General features: G+C 44.5%; 1 protein-coding gene and 1 pseudogene across 2 annotated transcripts in view; both read left to right on the top strand.

The window, feature by feature from the left end:
- Positions 1 to 14,514, top strand: part of fancd2 (FA complementation group D2) — a 29,969-nt gene extending 15,455 nt beyond the window's left edge. For both annotated transcript variants that reach the window (XM_064966205.1, XM_064966206.1), the window contains exons 25-44: positions 43 to 158; positions 315 to 423; positions 562 to 663; positions 771 to 865; positions 980 to 1,138; positions 1,440 to 1,556; positions 1,654 to 1,782; positions 1,888 to 2,006; positions 5,127 to 5,237; positions 5,337 to 5,467; positions 5,637 to 5,736; positions 6,273 to 6,395; positions 6,513 to 6,606; positions 6,788 to 6,859; positions 7,535 to 7,573; positions 7,680 to 7,754; positions 8,547 to 8,621; positions 8,837 to 8,983; positions 12,510 to 12,602; positions 13,638 to 14,514. In XM_064966205.1, the coding sequence (XP_064822277.1) occupies positions 43 to 158; positions 315 to 423; positions 562 to 663; positions 771 to 865; positions 980 to 1,138; positions 1,440 to 1,556; positions 1,654 to 1,782; positions 1,888 to 2,006; positions 5,127 to 5,237; positions 5,337 to 5,467; positions 5,637 to 5,736; positions 6,273 to 6,395; positions 6,513 to 6,606; positions 6,788 to 6,859; positions 7,535 to 7,573; positions 7,680 to 7,754; positions 8,547 to 8,621; positions 8,837 to 8,983; positions 12,510 to 12,602; positions 13,638 to 13,727 (2,096 nt within the window). In that variant the 3' untranslated portion in view covers positions 13,728 to 14,514. The remainder of the gene's footprint in view (positions 1 to 42; positions 159 to 314; positions 424 to 561; positions 664 to 770; positions 866 to 979; positions 1,139 to 1,439; positions 1,557 to 1,653; positions 1,783 to 1,887; positions 2,007 to 5,126; positions 5,238 to 5,336; positions 5,468 to 5,636; positions 5,737 to 6,272; positions 6,396 to 6,512; positions 6,607 to 6,787; positions 6,860 to 7,534; positions 7,574 to 7,679; positions 7,755 to 8,546; positions 8,622 to 8,836; positions 8,984 to 12,509; positions 12,603 to 13,637) is intronic.
- Positions 14,515 to 14,821: 307 nt separating this feature from the next.
- The window catches only part of LOC135539936 (testis-expressed protein 264 homolog), a 138,921-nt pseudogene continuing 137,672 nt past the window's right edge, over positions 14,822 to 16,070 (top strand).

Below are 16,070 nucleotides of genomic sequence, written 5' to 3'. Positions count from 1 at the left end.
TCTAATGGGAGTCTGTCTGTGTGTGTGGGTGTTTGTTTGCAGGCTGCCCTCTGATCTTGACTGACATGGATGTGGTGGAGAAGTCAGAGAGCCTGTCCAAGCCTGAGAGAGAGTTCCTCTGTGGCCTCCTATTCCAGACCATCAACTGGTTTAGAGAGGTTACCACAGATCTGTCTTAGACAAGAGAATTCTGGTCTATAGCGAGATACATATATTTGCTGTGGAGTCCGTATGATTTCTTGGTGTTGTATATGCCAATGTGAGTTTATTTTTGCGCACAGACCTTAAGATAGAGAGTGTGTGTGTGTGTACAGGTTGTGAATGCATTCTGCAGTCAGAAAGACCCTGAGATGAAGATGAAGGTGGTGACTCGTCTTCAGAACATCACCTACCTCCAGACTCTATTGGAGAGGACTTTGGCAGGTACTATACTGCACACGTGTTTTATCAACACTTTTCTGATCATAATGTTTCAATCTTACACGCTTTAGAAAAGGTTTATTTGACAATCCCTGCTTTTTTGTTTCCATTAATTTGACCGTTCCTGCATTTTTGTTTCAGCAACCCCTGGCTATGCCCCTCCTCTAGCCAACTTCGATGGGGAGAGTACAGAGGGAGCTCCAGTGTCTAGCTCCTCTGCTGCTCCAAAGAAGGGAAAGAAAGGTAAGCAAATCTAAAAGGGACAATTCTGTATACTGACCAGGGAAAATATATATTTTTTATTTTTCCTGTGATGAGATTCAACACTTATTGTGGTGGTTGTCTTGCAGAGGGTACTGGTAAGAAGAGGAAAGCCCCTGCTAAGAACCCGTCAGCAGATGGCTCTCAGCTGGAGGAGGGCACAGAGGCAGAGGAGACCCAGCAGGTGAACACACACAGACCTCTGACCTCTCACCTACGTCACATTATGTGACTCTTACAGAACTCTCTTTACCAGGGAATTCAATTATATTTTTTGGTGTTCCTTCTACCCCTGCAGGACGATGCAGAGAAGGAGAAGGTTCAGGAGGCCACTAGGCCTGGGGTCAGTCTGGTTTCCTACCGGCACTTCTTCAGAGAGCTGGACATGGAGGTGCTCAGTGTGCTGCAGTGTGGCCTGCTCTCCCGCTCTCTGCTGGACAGTGAGCTTCACAGCAAGGTAGGACACAACCCAGCCCAGAGCCTGGACACATCACACCCACCGTTCACCATCAGGGTTGGGCTCTAATTCCATTTGAACACCATGCCAATTTAATGAGTTGAATGGAAATTAAATTACTGAATTGAACAATGATAAAAGGTGTTAGGCAATTTTCTCTGACTTGACTCCGTTAACACCAAATTGGCCCCAACGTGTACCCTATAGGTGTTTCATACACATTCAAATAAAGCCAGGGACACTAGTTAGAATCCCTCCAATGTCTCTGTGTGCTGTAAAGAGATGCTGTGGTCCTGTGCAGGTGCGTGAGGAGGTGCAGCTGGGCCCAGCAGAGTTAGTCTTCCTGCTGGAGGATATGTGGCGCAAACTGGAGTTCAGTCTGACTGCTGCCCCTGCCAAGCGAGTCCCATTCTTCAAGGTAGGACACACACACACACACACACACACACACTGTGAGTTGTGTGAGTCATAACATAAGCTTCTCTTTCATTTTCCACATTGTCTCCTGGCTTCAGGGAAAAACAGACAAGAGCGTGGGCTTCTCCCACCTGCAGCAGAAGAGCCCTAAGGACATCGCTGCCTGCTGTATCCAGCTGCTGCCCACCCTCTGCACCCACCTGGAGAACTGCCACAATCACTTCCAGGTATACATGTTTGCTGTGGCACACATTTAGCACAATTTTGCCTGGCACACATTTAGCTCATTGTTTGTAGTGTCCCTCTTTGTGACACTTTCCTGCTGTGTGCAGACTCTTCTGTCTGAGAACCAGGGGGTGGTGGACGCCTCGGGCCTGGATGTGAGAGAGCATCAACTGCTGTCCTCAGCCTACCAGCTCCTCCTACAGGTTCTACACACTACCTTCAGCTGGTCAGTCACACCTCGACACAACACCACCTGCACACTCCTGCCTTTCAGGACAGTATCATCACAGCGACTCACCTTCAACAAAATGACAATTACTCAGAGTTTGGCAACTGTGGTCCCGGAGAGGTTGGTGTTGTTTTGTTCCAGCCCGGTTCTAATATACAGTGCATTCGGAAAGAACTATTCACTTTTTACACATTTTGTTACATTAAAGCATTATTCCAACGTTGATTAAATAGTTTTTTCCCCTTATCAATCTACAAACAATACCCCATAATGACAAAGCAGAAACATTTTTTTAAAGATTTTTTTTTTCAAATTCATTAAAAAACTGATCACAAGTATTCAGACCCTTTACTCTGTTGTACTTTGTTGAAGCATCTTTGGCAGCGATTGCAGCCTTGCGTCTTCTTGGGTATGACGCTACAAGCTTGGCACACCTGTATTTGGGGAGTTTCTCCCATGCTTCTCTGCAGATCCTCTCAAGCTCTGTCAGGTTGGATGGGGAGCATCGCTGCACAGCTATTTTCAGGGCTCTCCAGAGATGTTCGATCGTGTTCAAGTCCGGGCTCTGGCTGGGCCACTCAAGGACATTCAGAGACTTGTCCTGAAGCCACTCCTGCATTGTCTTGGCTGTGTGCTAAGGGTTGTTGTCCTGTTAGAAGGTGAACCTTCGCCCCAGTCAGTTCCTGAGCGCTCTGGAACAGGTTTTCATCAAGGATCTCTCTGTACTTTTCTCCATTCATCTTTCCCTTGATCCTGACTAGTCTCCGAACATCCCTACAGCATGATGCTGTTTCACCGTAGGGATGGTGCCAGGTTTCCTCCAGACATAACGTTTGTCATTCAGGATAAAGAGTTCAATCTTGGTTTCATCAGACCAGAAAATCTTGTTTCTCATGGTCTGAGAGTCCTTTAGGTGCCTTTTGGCAACATCCAACCGGGCTGTCATGCCCCTTTTACTGAGGAGTGGCTTCCATCTGGCCACTCTACCATAAAGGCATGAGTGGTGGAGTGCTGCAGAGATGGTTGTCCTTCTGGAAGGTTCTCCCATCTCCACAAAGGAACCCTGGAGCTCTGTCAGAGTGACCATCGATTTCTTAGTCACCTGATTAAGGCCCTTCTCCCCCGATTGTTCAGTTTGGCTAGGCGGCCGGCTCTAGGAAGAGTCTTGGTGGTTCCAAACTTCTTCAATTTACGAATGTTGGAGGCCACTGTGTTCTTTTGGGACCTTCAATGCTGCAGACATTTTTTGGTACCCTTCCCCAGATCTGTGCCTCAACACAATCCTGTTTCGGAGTTCTATGGACAATTCCTTCGACCTCATGGCTTGGTTTTTGCTCTGACATGCACTGTCAACTGTGGGACCTTATCATAGACAGGTGTGTGCCTTTCCAAATCATGTCCAATCAATTGAATTTACCACAGGTGGACTCCAATCAAGTTGTAGAAACATCTCAAGGATGATTAATGGAAACAGGATGCACCTGAGCTCAATTTCGAGTTTACATACACCTAAGCCAAGTGCATTTAAACTCTGTTTTCTCAATTCCTGACATTGAATCCTAGCAAAAATTCCCTGTCTTAGGTCAGTTAGGATCACCACTTTATTTTAAGAATGTGGAATGTCAGAATAATAGTAGAGAGAATTATTCATTTCAGCTTTTCTTTCATCACATTCCCAGTGGACATTCCCAGTGGGTCAGAAGTTTACATACATTCAATTAGTATTTGGCGGCTTTATCTTTAAACTGTTTGACTTGGGTCAAATGTTTCCGGTAGCCTTCCACAAGTTTCCCACAATGTTGGCTGAATTTTGTCCCATTCCTCCTCACAAAGCTGGTGTAACGGAGTCAGGTTTGTAGGCCTCCTTGCTCGCACACATTCAGTTCTACCCACACATTTTATATAGGCTTGAGGTCAGTGCTTTGTGATGGCCACTCTAATACCTTGAATTTGTTGTCCTTAAGCCATTTTGCCACAACTTTGGAAGTATGCTTGGGGTCATTGTCCATTTGGAAGACCCGTTTGCGACCAAGCTTTATCTTCCTGACTGATGTGTTGAGATGTTGCCTCAATATATCCACATAATCTATTTTGTGGAGTGCACCAGTCCCTCCTGCAGCAAAGCACTCCCACATGTTGCCACCCCTGTGCTTCACAGTTGGGATGGTGTTCTTCGGCTTGCAAGCCTCCCCCATCTTCCTCCAAACATAACGATGGTCATTATGGCCAAACAGGTCTATTTTTGTTTCATCAGACCAGAGGACATTTCTCCAAAAAGTACGATCTTTGTCCCCATGTTCAGTTGCAAACCGTAGTCTGGCTTTTTTATGGCGGTTTTGGAGCAATTCCTTGCTGAGTGGCCTTTCAGGTTATTTCGATATAGGACTCGTTTTACTGTGGATAAAGATACTTTTATACCGGTTTTCTCCAGCATCTTCACAAGGTCCTTTGCTGTTGTTCTGAGATTGATTTGCACTTTTCGCACCAAAGTGCATTCATCTCTAGGAGACAGAACACGTCTCCTTCCTGAGCGGTATGACGGCTGTGTCGTCCCATGGTGTTTATACTTGCGTACTATTGTTTGTACAGATGAACGTGGTACCTTCAGGCATTTGGAAATTGCTCCCAAGGGTGTACCAGACTTATGGAGGTCTATAATTTATTTTCTGTGGTCTTGGCTGATTTCTCTTGATTTTCCCATGATGTCAAGCAAAGATGCACTGAGTTTGAAGGTAGGCCTTGAAATGCATCCACAGGTACACCCCCAATTCACTCAAATGATGTCAATTAGCCGATCAGAAGCTTCTAAAGCCATGACATCTTTTTCTTTAATTTTATTGTGTAGATTGATGAGGATTTAACATTTTTTAAATCCATTTTAGAATAAGGCTGTAAAGTAACAAAATATGGATAAAGTGTTGGAGTCTGAATACTTTCCGAATGTACTTTACCTGATTCAACATTTGGGAATCCGGTGTGTTAGTGGGCTGCAACAACACCTGCACACACTGTCTCCAGTACAGGTTTTTCCATCTCTATGGATCTGGTCGCTGTAGCCTATGGTCCTGTCAGTTGTATCAGTAGTTCTTGTGAATCACACCAGTCTCTGTTTGTCAGGTCTGGTTTCTCCCAGCCAGAGCACCGTGGCTTGCTGAAGAAGACTCTGGGAGTGTTGGCTGACCGCTTGAAGGAGGGAGGGCCTGAACTGACCATGGACCAGCTCATAAAGTGAGTGGAGAAACATTCCCTGTCAGATCAGACGGCTCTGGGTGTGTGTGCGTGTGTGCACAGTATGGTATAACTGTTCTCCCTATCTCTGGTCTTCAGACACAGCTTTGAGTACCTGCTGAACTTCCATAGCACGGTTCCTAGCCTCAGCATAGCTCTCTGTCTCTCCCAGCTGCTTAGCACTGTGGCTGATAGAGGAGGGCACCAGGCTACATACAGGGAGCAGACTGGTGAGACACACACACTCCATCTATTTCTATAAGATTGATGCAACAGTAAAATTGACTTTATCAGGATCAATTCTATGACAATCCAGTGAATTCTGAAGATTTATTTATGTTCTGAAAAGTGGCATTTTCAATGAGGATCAGTTCAGCATAGAACGGTCTCTCCCTCTAGCAACCCTAGCCCGGCGGTTCCTGTGCCAGGAGTGGGTGACTACCAGCGGAGACAGAGAGAAAGGACCCAAACACAACGAGACTCTCCAAACTCTCCTCAGGTGTGTCTCACAAGGATTCACTGATCATGTAGAGCAGATTAATAAATTAAAGGGATACTTTGTGGATTTGGCAATGAGGGCCTTTATCTACTTCCCCAGAGTCAGATTAACTCGTGGGTACCATTTTTATGTCTGTGTGCAATTGAGTGGAAGTTGCTAACTAGCACTAGCACAATTCCTAACTGACTTTGTGATTGCGCTAGTTAACATTGGCTTACAAAACTACCTCTAACTTCCTTTAGTACTGGACACCGAGTCATAAACCTGGTATCCACTGGTTTCTCACTCTGGGGAAGTAGATACATCCCTTTAAGTATCCCTTTAAGGTGGCCATGGCATGTCAGTATACTGCAAACACTGGAAAGGGTAATTTACTCTATAGGGGAGTCCCAACAGTCTTGTAACCTCATTTATTGCAGCTCTTCTACTGCTATTGTGATTGCCATGCTCCCAATGGCTTTAAGGTGAAAGATAATATTCATGGTGTTCATGATGTTTTAGTTCCCTCCTCTCCTCTACACTCTCCTTCTCTGTAGTATTTACTTGGAGCACACTGATGATGTTCTGAAGGCGGTGGAGGAGATAGCTGGAGAGGGCATCCCTGAGCTACTCAACTCAGCCAAAGATGCCAGCTCTAGAACTTGGCCCACTCTCAACAGGTAGATGCTGGTACATATGTGTGTACTACTACCACTATCTCTCCTGACCTCTACATACGAGTGCCCTGTTTGCCTTTGTTCCCCTCCTTTTTCTCTCTCTTGTCCCTCTCTCTCTAGGCTGACGTTCTTGGTGTTCTATAAGGGGATGATGGGAGTGCTGGAGAAGGCTGTGAGGAAGATTCCCCCTGGCAGAAACAGTGACAACACTGAGGTACACAGTTACCCAACATGACGCACAGTCACAGACAAAAACAGAGGAACTGCCAGTGGAGCAAGGCGGTGCTCGTAGCCATCGTGCAGTGACTATGATACACTTGTGTGGGACTGCATACATTCAGCAAGTATTTGTGTGTGATTTTAAAGGGACATTATTAACCCTTTGCTGTGTCCAGGTGATGAGTGAGAAGCTGCTGACATGGAACCTGGCTGTCAGAGACTTCCACATCCTGGTCAACCTGGTTAAGGTACTAAGTATGTTTACACTGGGAGCTAGTCATGAATGGGTTAATCCTTATTCAAACACATGATGTGTCTAATGTGTGTTATGATTGTTCAATTCACTTTGGAAGATGCATGGCTGGAAACAGCGTTTTGATGACTATGCCCACACTAAACGACAATAGGGCCGAGACGATACCAGTATTGGAATATTTTTTTTCCCATGACAAAAATGAAAACATGAAGCAGACCAAACTCTTTGGTCCTGCTGTATGTAAAATATTGTGTGCTACAGCTTGGACAATAAATAAATGTGACTCTGGATGTGACAACATAATGTTTGTTTCCAACATTAGTGCTGTTTTCCTAAATCTGCTCTGTGTTTTGTTTCCTTGCCAAGATACTAACGAGTATCGCGGGACTGGTATTGTCCCGGCCCTAAATGGCAAGCATGTCAACATGTTTTCCCCTGTTTCCCTGTTTCCTCATGTTTTATGCCTCTCCAACACGCACTCTGGATGGAGGGAGATTAAGACATCTGTCATGCTCTGCTGGCTCCATGCCCAGTGTGTACATGTGCAGGGGAGTGTGTGTACGTGTGTGCTGAGCTGTGTGCATGTGAATTGGCTGACTGGGTTTGGGTGTTGAGAAGCTATATGTAATGTGTGTAATCTATTGTCTCCTTCATCTTCCCTCGTCAGGTGTTTGACAGCAGACCAGTGCTCAATGTGTGCCTGAAGGTGAGTCTCAGCACATTGGCATTTTCTCTGCCTGCCATATTGTCAGACACATTCCATTACTAATGATATTATATTAATTGGCTTTTTATGTTGTTATTGTTGCTAGTATGGCCGTCTTTTCCTGGAGTCTTTCCTGAAGCTGGGGATGCCATTGTTGGATTTCAGTTTTAAAAAGCACAAGGTATAAGCCAAAAGACTGAGGGAAAAATACTAGAGAGAATGGTTTATTTCAAATTCAATAAGGAAACATTACATGGTGTCAATAGCAGCTCATGTTGAATTATTTGATATAATAGTCACAAATACTAGAGCCCTGCACGGGCATGAATTTCAATCCCGAGCCCCGCCTATGCCCGTGTCGTTCAGGTCCTACCCTACCCAGGCCTGATTGCTTTTTGCCAAATTAAAGGCCCGGCACAAAATCAGAAATAACTTCCTCCATCAGTAAATCCATTGGCTGTTCCTCTCTGTCACTCGCTCCCTACCCGCTGTTCACTCTGCACATGCTCAGCTCATGGCGGCTCTGAATCTGTGAGTAACCATAGCAGCGGCTCCATTTGGGAATCTGCTCAATGAAGAGACATGAGATAGCTACTTTTCATCACTCTCAACTCAAGGAACATTATTTTCTGTGAAATAATCTTGTGTTATTTTATGACACCATGTTATAATCTTAGTCAGATATGATTGTACTACACAGCAGAGCACAGAGCACGAGTAAATGGCTCAGCTTCAAAAGGTTTGATCAATTTAGTGATACCCGAGCCCTGTCCCTACCCTAGTTATTAGTGAAGAAAACAGGCCCTAACCCCAACGCATAATGTCGGGCTCGGGTCGGGTAGCAGAGCCCTAATAAATACATAATACAACAAATCCATCAACACAATAAATCTACAACTTTAAAATAGTCAGTCCTGCGGTTGTTCAGTGGTTCAGTGTAATTTGGTGTAACTGTGTGTCTGCTCTGTCTCAGGAGGATGTCCAGAGCCTGCTGAAGACCTTCCAGCTCAGCACCAGGCAGCTCCACCACATGTGTGGACACTCCAAGGTACAACCCAGCCTCCATCACTGCTCCTGTCCTCGCCACAGAAACCTGTGTGATTGACGCTAGCCAACATACAAAGAAAAAATTGCATCCCTTTTGAGATTCCATATATATATATATAAAATAACTGAAGTCTTGATTATGAGGATGTGTGTGACATGAAAAGGCATGTTTTGTCATACTATTTGCCTGTGGCTACCTGTGGTGTTGTTTCCCAGATCCGCCAGGACACCATCTTGACCAACCACGTGCCAGCCCTGAAGAAGAGCCTGGAGCAGTTTGTGTACAGAGTGAAGGCCATGCTCACCCTCAACCACTGTCAGGAGGCCTTCTGGCTGGGTAACCTCAAGAACAGAGACCTCAAGGTACTGGATGGGCCACTTGCTGCTGCACTGAGAGGGGTCTCATCGTGTGTGTCAAGGGTGAAATTGTGGTGTAGATATTGGGGGGGACAAATTGTAGACGGGGGTCCTCCCCTGTAATATTTTTTTTGACCCTTTTAAAACAGTGAACGGATTATTAAGTTATTTCAAGGGTACTATTAAGTACTATTAAGACACAAAATATGAAGTGAGTTTTTTATTATATTTATATATAAATATAATTATTTTCACCTTTATTTAACCAGGTAGGCTAGTTGCAACTGCGACCTGGCCAAGATAAAGCATAGCAGTGTGAACAGACAACACAGAGTTACACATTGAGTAAACAATAAACAAGTCAATAACACCGTAGAAAAAAAGAGTCTATATACATTGTGTGCAAAAGGCATGAGGAGGTAGGCAAATAATTACAATTTTGCAGATTAACACTGGAGTGATAAATGATCAGATGGTCATGTACAGGTAGAGATAATGATGTGCAACAGAGCAGAAAAGTAAATAAATAAAAACAGTATGGGGATGAGGTAGGTAAAATTGGGTGGGCTATTTACCGATAGACTATGTACAGCTGCAGTGACCGGTTAGCTGCTCAGATAGCAGATGTTTGAAGTTGGTGAGGGAGATAAGTCTCCAACTTCAGCGATTTTTGCAATTCGTTCCAGTCACAGGCAGCAGAGAACTGGAACGAAAGGCGGCCAAATGAGGTGTTGGCTTTAGGGATGATCAGTGAGATACACCTGCTGGAGCGCGTGCTACGGGTGGGTGTTGCCATCGTGACCAGTGAACTGAGATAAGGCGGAGCTTTACCTAGCATGGATTTGTAGATAACCTGGAGCCAGTGGGTCTGGCGACGAATATGTAGCGAGGGCCAGCCGACGAGAGCATACAGGTCGCAGTGGTGGGTGGTATAAGGTGCTTTAGTAACAAAACGGATGGCACTGTGATAAACTGCATCCAGTTTGCTGAGTAGAGTGTTGGAAGCTATTTTGTAGATGACATCGCCGAAGTCGAGGATCAGTAGGATAGTCAGTTTTACTAGGGTAAGCTTGGCGACGTGAGTGAAGGAGGCTTTGTTGCAAAATAGAAAGCCGACTCTAGATTTGATTTTAGATTGGAGATGTTTGATATGAGTCTGGAAGGAGAGTTTACAGTCTAGCCAGACACCTAGTTACTTATAGATGTCCACATATTCTAGGTCGGAACCATCCAGGGTGGTGATGTGATGCTAGTCGGGCGTGCGGGTGCAGGCAGCGAACGGTTGAAAAGCATGCATTTGGTTTTACTAGCGTTTAAGAGCAGTTGGAGGCCATGGAAGGAGTGCTGTATTGCATTGAAGCTCGTTTGGAGGTTAGATAGCACAGTGTCCAAGGACGGGCCGGAGGTATACAGAATGGTGTCGTCTGCGTAGAGGTGGATCAGGGAATCGCCCGCAGCAAGAGCAACATCATTGATATATACGGAGAAAAGAGTCGGCCCGAGAATTGAACCCTGTGGCACCCCCATAGAGACTGCCAGAGGACCGGACAGCATGCCCTCCGATTTGACACACTGAACTCTGTCTGCAAAGTAGTTCGGTGAACCAGGCAAGGCAGTCATCAGAAAAACCGAGGCTACTGAGTCTGCCGATAAGAATATGGTGATTGACAGAGTCGAAAGCCTTGGCCAAGGTCGATGAAGACTGCTGCACAGTACTGTCTTTTATCGATGGCGGTTATGATATCGTTTAGGACCTTGAGCGTGGCTAAGGTGCACCCGTGACCGGCTCGGAAACCAGATTGCACACCGGAGAAGGTACAGTGGGATTCGAGATGGTCAGTGACCTGTTTGTTGACTTGGCTTTCGAAGACCTTAGATAGGCAGGGCAGGATGGATATAGGTCTGTAACAGTTTGGGTCCAGGGTGTCTCCCCTTTGAAGAGGGGATGACTGCGGCAGCTTTCAATCCTTGGGGATCTCAGACGATATGAAAGAGAGGTTGAACAGGCTGGTAATAGGGGTTGCACAATGGCGGCGGATAGTTTCAGAAATAGAGGGTCCGGATTGTCAAGCCCAGCTGATTTGTACGGGTCCAGGTTTTGCATCTCTTTTAGAACATCTGCTATCTGGATTTGAGTAAAGGAGAACCTGGAGAGGCTTGGGCGAGTAGCTGCGGGGGGGGGGCGGAGCTGTTGGCCGAGGTTGGAGTAGCCAGGAGGAAGGCATGGCCAGCCGTTGAGAAATGCTTGTTGAAGTTTTCTATAATCATGGATTTATCGGTGGTGACCATGTTACCGAGCCTCAGTGCATGCAATGGGCAGCTGGGAGGAGGTGCTCTTGTTCTCCATGGACTTCACAGTGTCCCAGAACTTTTTGGAGTTAGAGCTACAGGATGCAAATTTCTGCCTGAAGAAGCTGGCCTTTGCTTTCCTGACTGACTGCGTGTATTGGTTCCTGACTTCCCTGAACAGTTGCATATCGCGGGGACTATTCCATGCTATTGCAGTCCGCCACAGGATGTTTTTGTGCTGGTCGAGGGCAGTCAGGTCTGGAGTGAACCAAGGGCTATATCTGTTCTTAGTTCTGCATTTTTTGAACGGAGCATGCTTATCTAAAATGGTGAGGAAGTTACTTTTAAAGAATGACCAGGCATCCTCAACTGACGGGATGAGGTCAATGTCCTTCCAGGATACCCGGGCCAGGTCGATTAGAAAGGCCTGCTCACAGAAGTGTTTTAGGGAGCGTTTGACAGTGATGAAGGGTGGTCGTTTGATTGCGGGTCCGTAGTGGATACAGGCAATGAGGCAGTGATCGCTGAGATCCTGGTTGAAGACAGCAGAGGTGTATTTGGAGGGCCAGTTGGTCAGTTGCCTACTTTATGTTTAAATATAGTAATTGAATGTGAACATACCATGGACAAAGACTCCCGAGTTTGGTTCCAGACCATATTCTGTCAGCATCCACTCTGTCATTCTGAAAGTTTTCCTTCTAATGACAGAAGCGCAGACGTCTTGGTATTGTTTTGGTGCGTTCGTTTTAGCTTGCCAGTGGTCCAGGGTCAGTGCCAGCGGCGTTTTCATCTTGTTAAACTTGAGCAGCCCCAAAATTATTCCAGACCATGTGGAGAACCAGAACGAACTTTTCTTTTCTTCTTCAATCTGAGCTAGATGGACAGTGCTCTGACCCAATGAGAATGGTGGTCCCAAGGGTGGCCAATCATATTTCAGGGGGGGCTGGTAGCCACCCCTCACCCTCTGATTGAAATTAGTGGTGAAGGGGTGGGAATAGACTGTGGCTGTCTATAGGCTGAGTGGAGTAGAGGCAGCACCTACGTTTTGACATGGGGCAGAGAGAAATGTACAGTTTTATGTTATTCTATACATTTTGTCATGAGTCTAATAGAATTTAGCTGTTTTTAAGCTCATTTCCTGCAATTACACATATTTTGCCATGGGGAAGAGAGAAAAATGTACGGTTTTTATAGCTCATCTAATGCTATTCTTCACATTTTGCCGTGTTCCTTTGTGTTGCAGGGTGAAGAGATCCTTTCTCAGCGCTCACAGGGGAGTGATGAAGAGGAGGAGGAGGCAGGCTCCCCGCTTCCTCAGGAGCAGTCAGAGGATGAGGTACTGGCCATAATTGACTTTTAAAGCTACTGTATTGAGTTAAATTATTTTAGCAATTACATTCATCTTTACTACATCTTTGATTGAAACACAATGTTCTAAATGAAAGCTGAAACGAAAGCTGTTTTTTAACCTTTAATTTTCTGCAAGCTTTCTGTCTGTTGCACTCCCAAGAACAGGTAGATTTGTAGAGGATCCTCAAATCAAATTTTATTTGTCACATGCGCCGAATACAACAGGTGTAGGTAGACCTTACCTTGAAATGCTTGCTTTCATAGACCTTACCTTGAAATGCTTGCTTTCAAACCTTTAACCAAACAATGCAGTTCAAGAAATGGAGTTAAGGAAATATTTACTAAATAAAATAAAGTAAAAAGTAACACAATAAAATAACAATAACTTGGCTATATACAAGGGGTACAGGTACCAAGTCAATGTGCAGGGTACAGGTCATTTGTACATGTAGGTAGGAGTAAAGTGACTATGCATCCTTATGTAACATTGAGGTTTACAGGCAGCAGATGGGGAAATGGGCAGCTGTGTGTGGAACACTGGGCTGTTAAGATAAGTTGTACTGTTTCTGTTCCTGGTTAATTAATTACTGGCAAGATCTAGGAAACAACAGTGAGGCACATTCAGGAGCACTGAGCCCTGCTGTTAGTTGGGAGATTTTCTGTACAGCAGTGTTTCCCAAGTCCAGTCATCGAGTACCCCGAACACTTTAAAAAAATATATGTATATATATATTTTTTTAGATTATTTATTTTTAGCCCCAGACAAACTCAACTCATTGATTCGTAGACCAGTTGAATCAGGTGTGCTAGTACAAGGCTACAACAATAAAGTGTGCTTTTAGGGGTAGGACTGGATTTGGGAAACACTGTTGTACAGTAACCCTTTAAAACACTGCTCTGTGTGCTTATCACACAGAGGTACTTCCCTAGCTTCCCTGCTTGCAAAGGGAGATGTTTTCCAGCCCAATGCCCTGCTGTGGCAGAATCACCAGAGATTTAGAATTTTTACTGTTTCTTTCAGGCCCAGGAAAGCGACTCCGATGGGAAGAAGAAAGGCAACCGGAAGGCAGAGGGGGACGATGATGAAATCACAGATGACTCAGATGATTAGGACAACGTGGGGGAATACTGTCATCTCTGTGACCTGCATTTTTGGTGTCAACAGACTCTAACCTTGCATAACCCATATCCCTTTGCCCCCTCAGATAGGAATAGGTCAGGAAGGACAAATAAGGGATTCCTAGTGCCTTGATGCCATTGAGAAAATAGACAATTAGGGGATTACTGGGGAGGGAGGGGTCACTAATGTTAGTGAATGTTATAAATGCTGCAAACAGCATTAGGGAGTGCTGAACTAATTCAGACACTAAGGTTTGAGACTGAGATAATGTAATACAATTCTGATGTTGCAGAAAGCTGTTGAGTGAAGTTTGATTTACCTTTTAAGATACACTGAGTGTAAAAAACATTATGGACAACTTCCTAATATTAAGTTGCATATATGTTTGAATTGTCAAACTGATCTTCATTGGGAAGGCAGATAAAGTGTTTTTATCAAAAGCAATCACTTTTGGATGGGAACAAGAATCTTACTCATTACTTTGCATGCTTAATATACATTACTTTAGTTTTTTGCTTTTTCATGCCAGGGGGGCAGCAGGTTCCAATATATATCTGATACATTTTTCACCCTAACTAAGCCTACCTGTGTTCTCAGGCCAGCTTAATCGAATCCCCACAATGTTTGTAAACATGAGAGCACGTTAGTATGTCTATTTTTTTTCTGTCAAAAATGCTAACATTTTGTTTATGAACTGGGTCCCTGGATGATGGATCAACTGATACAGTGTGATTTACTGTATCATTCCAATACAAATAATAAACAAGTTAGTCCTGTTTTCAGTCTGACAAGCTTGATTGATTGCGTGAAACTAGTAAATAATGTACCCAGCTCCTTGTTCAGGGAACATACACCGTTCCCACACCATAGAGTGCAAGAGGATGCGTGCTATAGTTTCGTGCCAATTTATTCGAGCTATTTTAAAAGAAAATCACCTGGAATAGCCAACAAGGCAATTGATAGTGTTCAAATAATTTACACAATAATGCACTAATGTAATTGTGTTTATGATTAAAGCTAAACAAAATGTCGCGCTTTATCGAAAAGGGACACCCCTTCATACGATGCTAGATGGTTTATCCGGGAAGCATGTTGTGTTTAGGGAAATTAACGTTGACTTGTTTAGCTATTCGGCCAGCATCGCGGGACCGCCGTTACCTTCACTTATAACCAAAAATCTAACAGAGAAGTTATTTTTTACATCACAAGCAATTCATATGCATTTTATTTTAAAAATATCGTGAGTAACTGATTCGTGACGTTTTGGTTTGTAGACTGTCCGCAAACTCGTGCTTCCCCAGCAAGGAGGCTCTTTACACTTCATAGGGCTTGACATTGTCAGATCGAAACGTTTCACTGGGAAAGGGTTGAGTTGCATCAGTGGCAGCAGCGTTAGTGGTGACAATGTCTGACTCTATTATTTTAGCTCTGATAGTGTTTCTTATATTGTGTTTGATTGTAACAGTGGTGGCAGCTTTTGTGTACTCTGGGCTGTTCACTGAGGTTAATATCAAGACAGGGTCGCCTCCTATCAAAAACGTTACCATTGCTTACAAACTTCACAAGGGACCGTATAAAGACTGCGGTGCTGCCTTCACCGAGACTGTCAGTATTGGGCCAAAGCTCAATACCATCCGTGTGTCCTACGATGACTCCACAGAGGTAAGACACCTTATGCAAGGCATGCTGACGTGTGAGAGAGTAATCAAACTGTCTTCACTTCCAGATGTATTTCTCAGCTCTTTTCAAAGGAACAAAGCTTGAATCAAGAGAGCTGAATGGAATTCTGATTTGGGAGCATGAATAAAGTCAGCTGTCCAATGCCACGTTGCACAGCTGATGATTTTCCCCCTTCTGTGGTTCCAGTTTGCTTTGGCATTAGCATGCAACTGACTAAAACATGGCAAACATGGGCAAATCCTCCCAGGAGTCAGATGAAAAAACAGAATTTATGCCATTATGCTAAATATAGTCTAGTACTAAACCTGGCTGCAGTATGAATGCAATTCTGTTCACTCTTATAGAGCTTGAGGTTAATTTATTCTGACACATTGGCTGTGAGAAGAAACTGGCTTGAGGGTAGTAACTAGTCCAGGCCAGTGTCTAATTTAGTGACTTTACACAGCAATAGTTTGTGGAGTATCCTTGGTCACATCCTTGTTTCTCTTTTCAGTATACATGTCCTATACTGTAAAGCAGCACCTATAAATAGATCACCATTCAGCTGTAAGTTTCTCATTCCTTCACTCCTCCCATGAGCTCAGGTGTTTAGTCAAAAAGATGTGGCAGCCACACAGCTGCCTGTTAGAACTAGATGTTTACTGAGATCTCAAC

The sequence above is a fragment of the Oncorhynchus masou genome, chromosome 5 (genome assembly GCF_036934945.1).
Source record: "Oncorhynchus masou masou isolate Uvic2021 chromosome 5, UVic_Omas_1.1, whole genome shotgun sequence".
NCBI lineage: Eukaryota > Metazoa > Chordata > Actinopteri > Salmoniformes > Salmonidae > Oncorhynchus > Oncorhynchus masou.
This window is presented reverse-complemented; position numbering and strand designations above follow the sequence as displayed.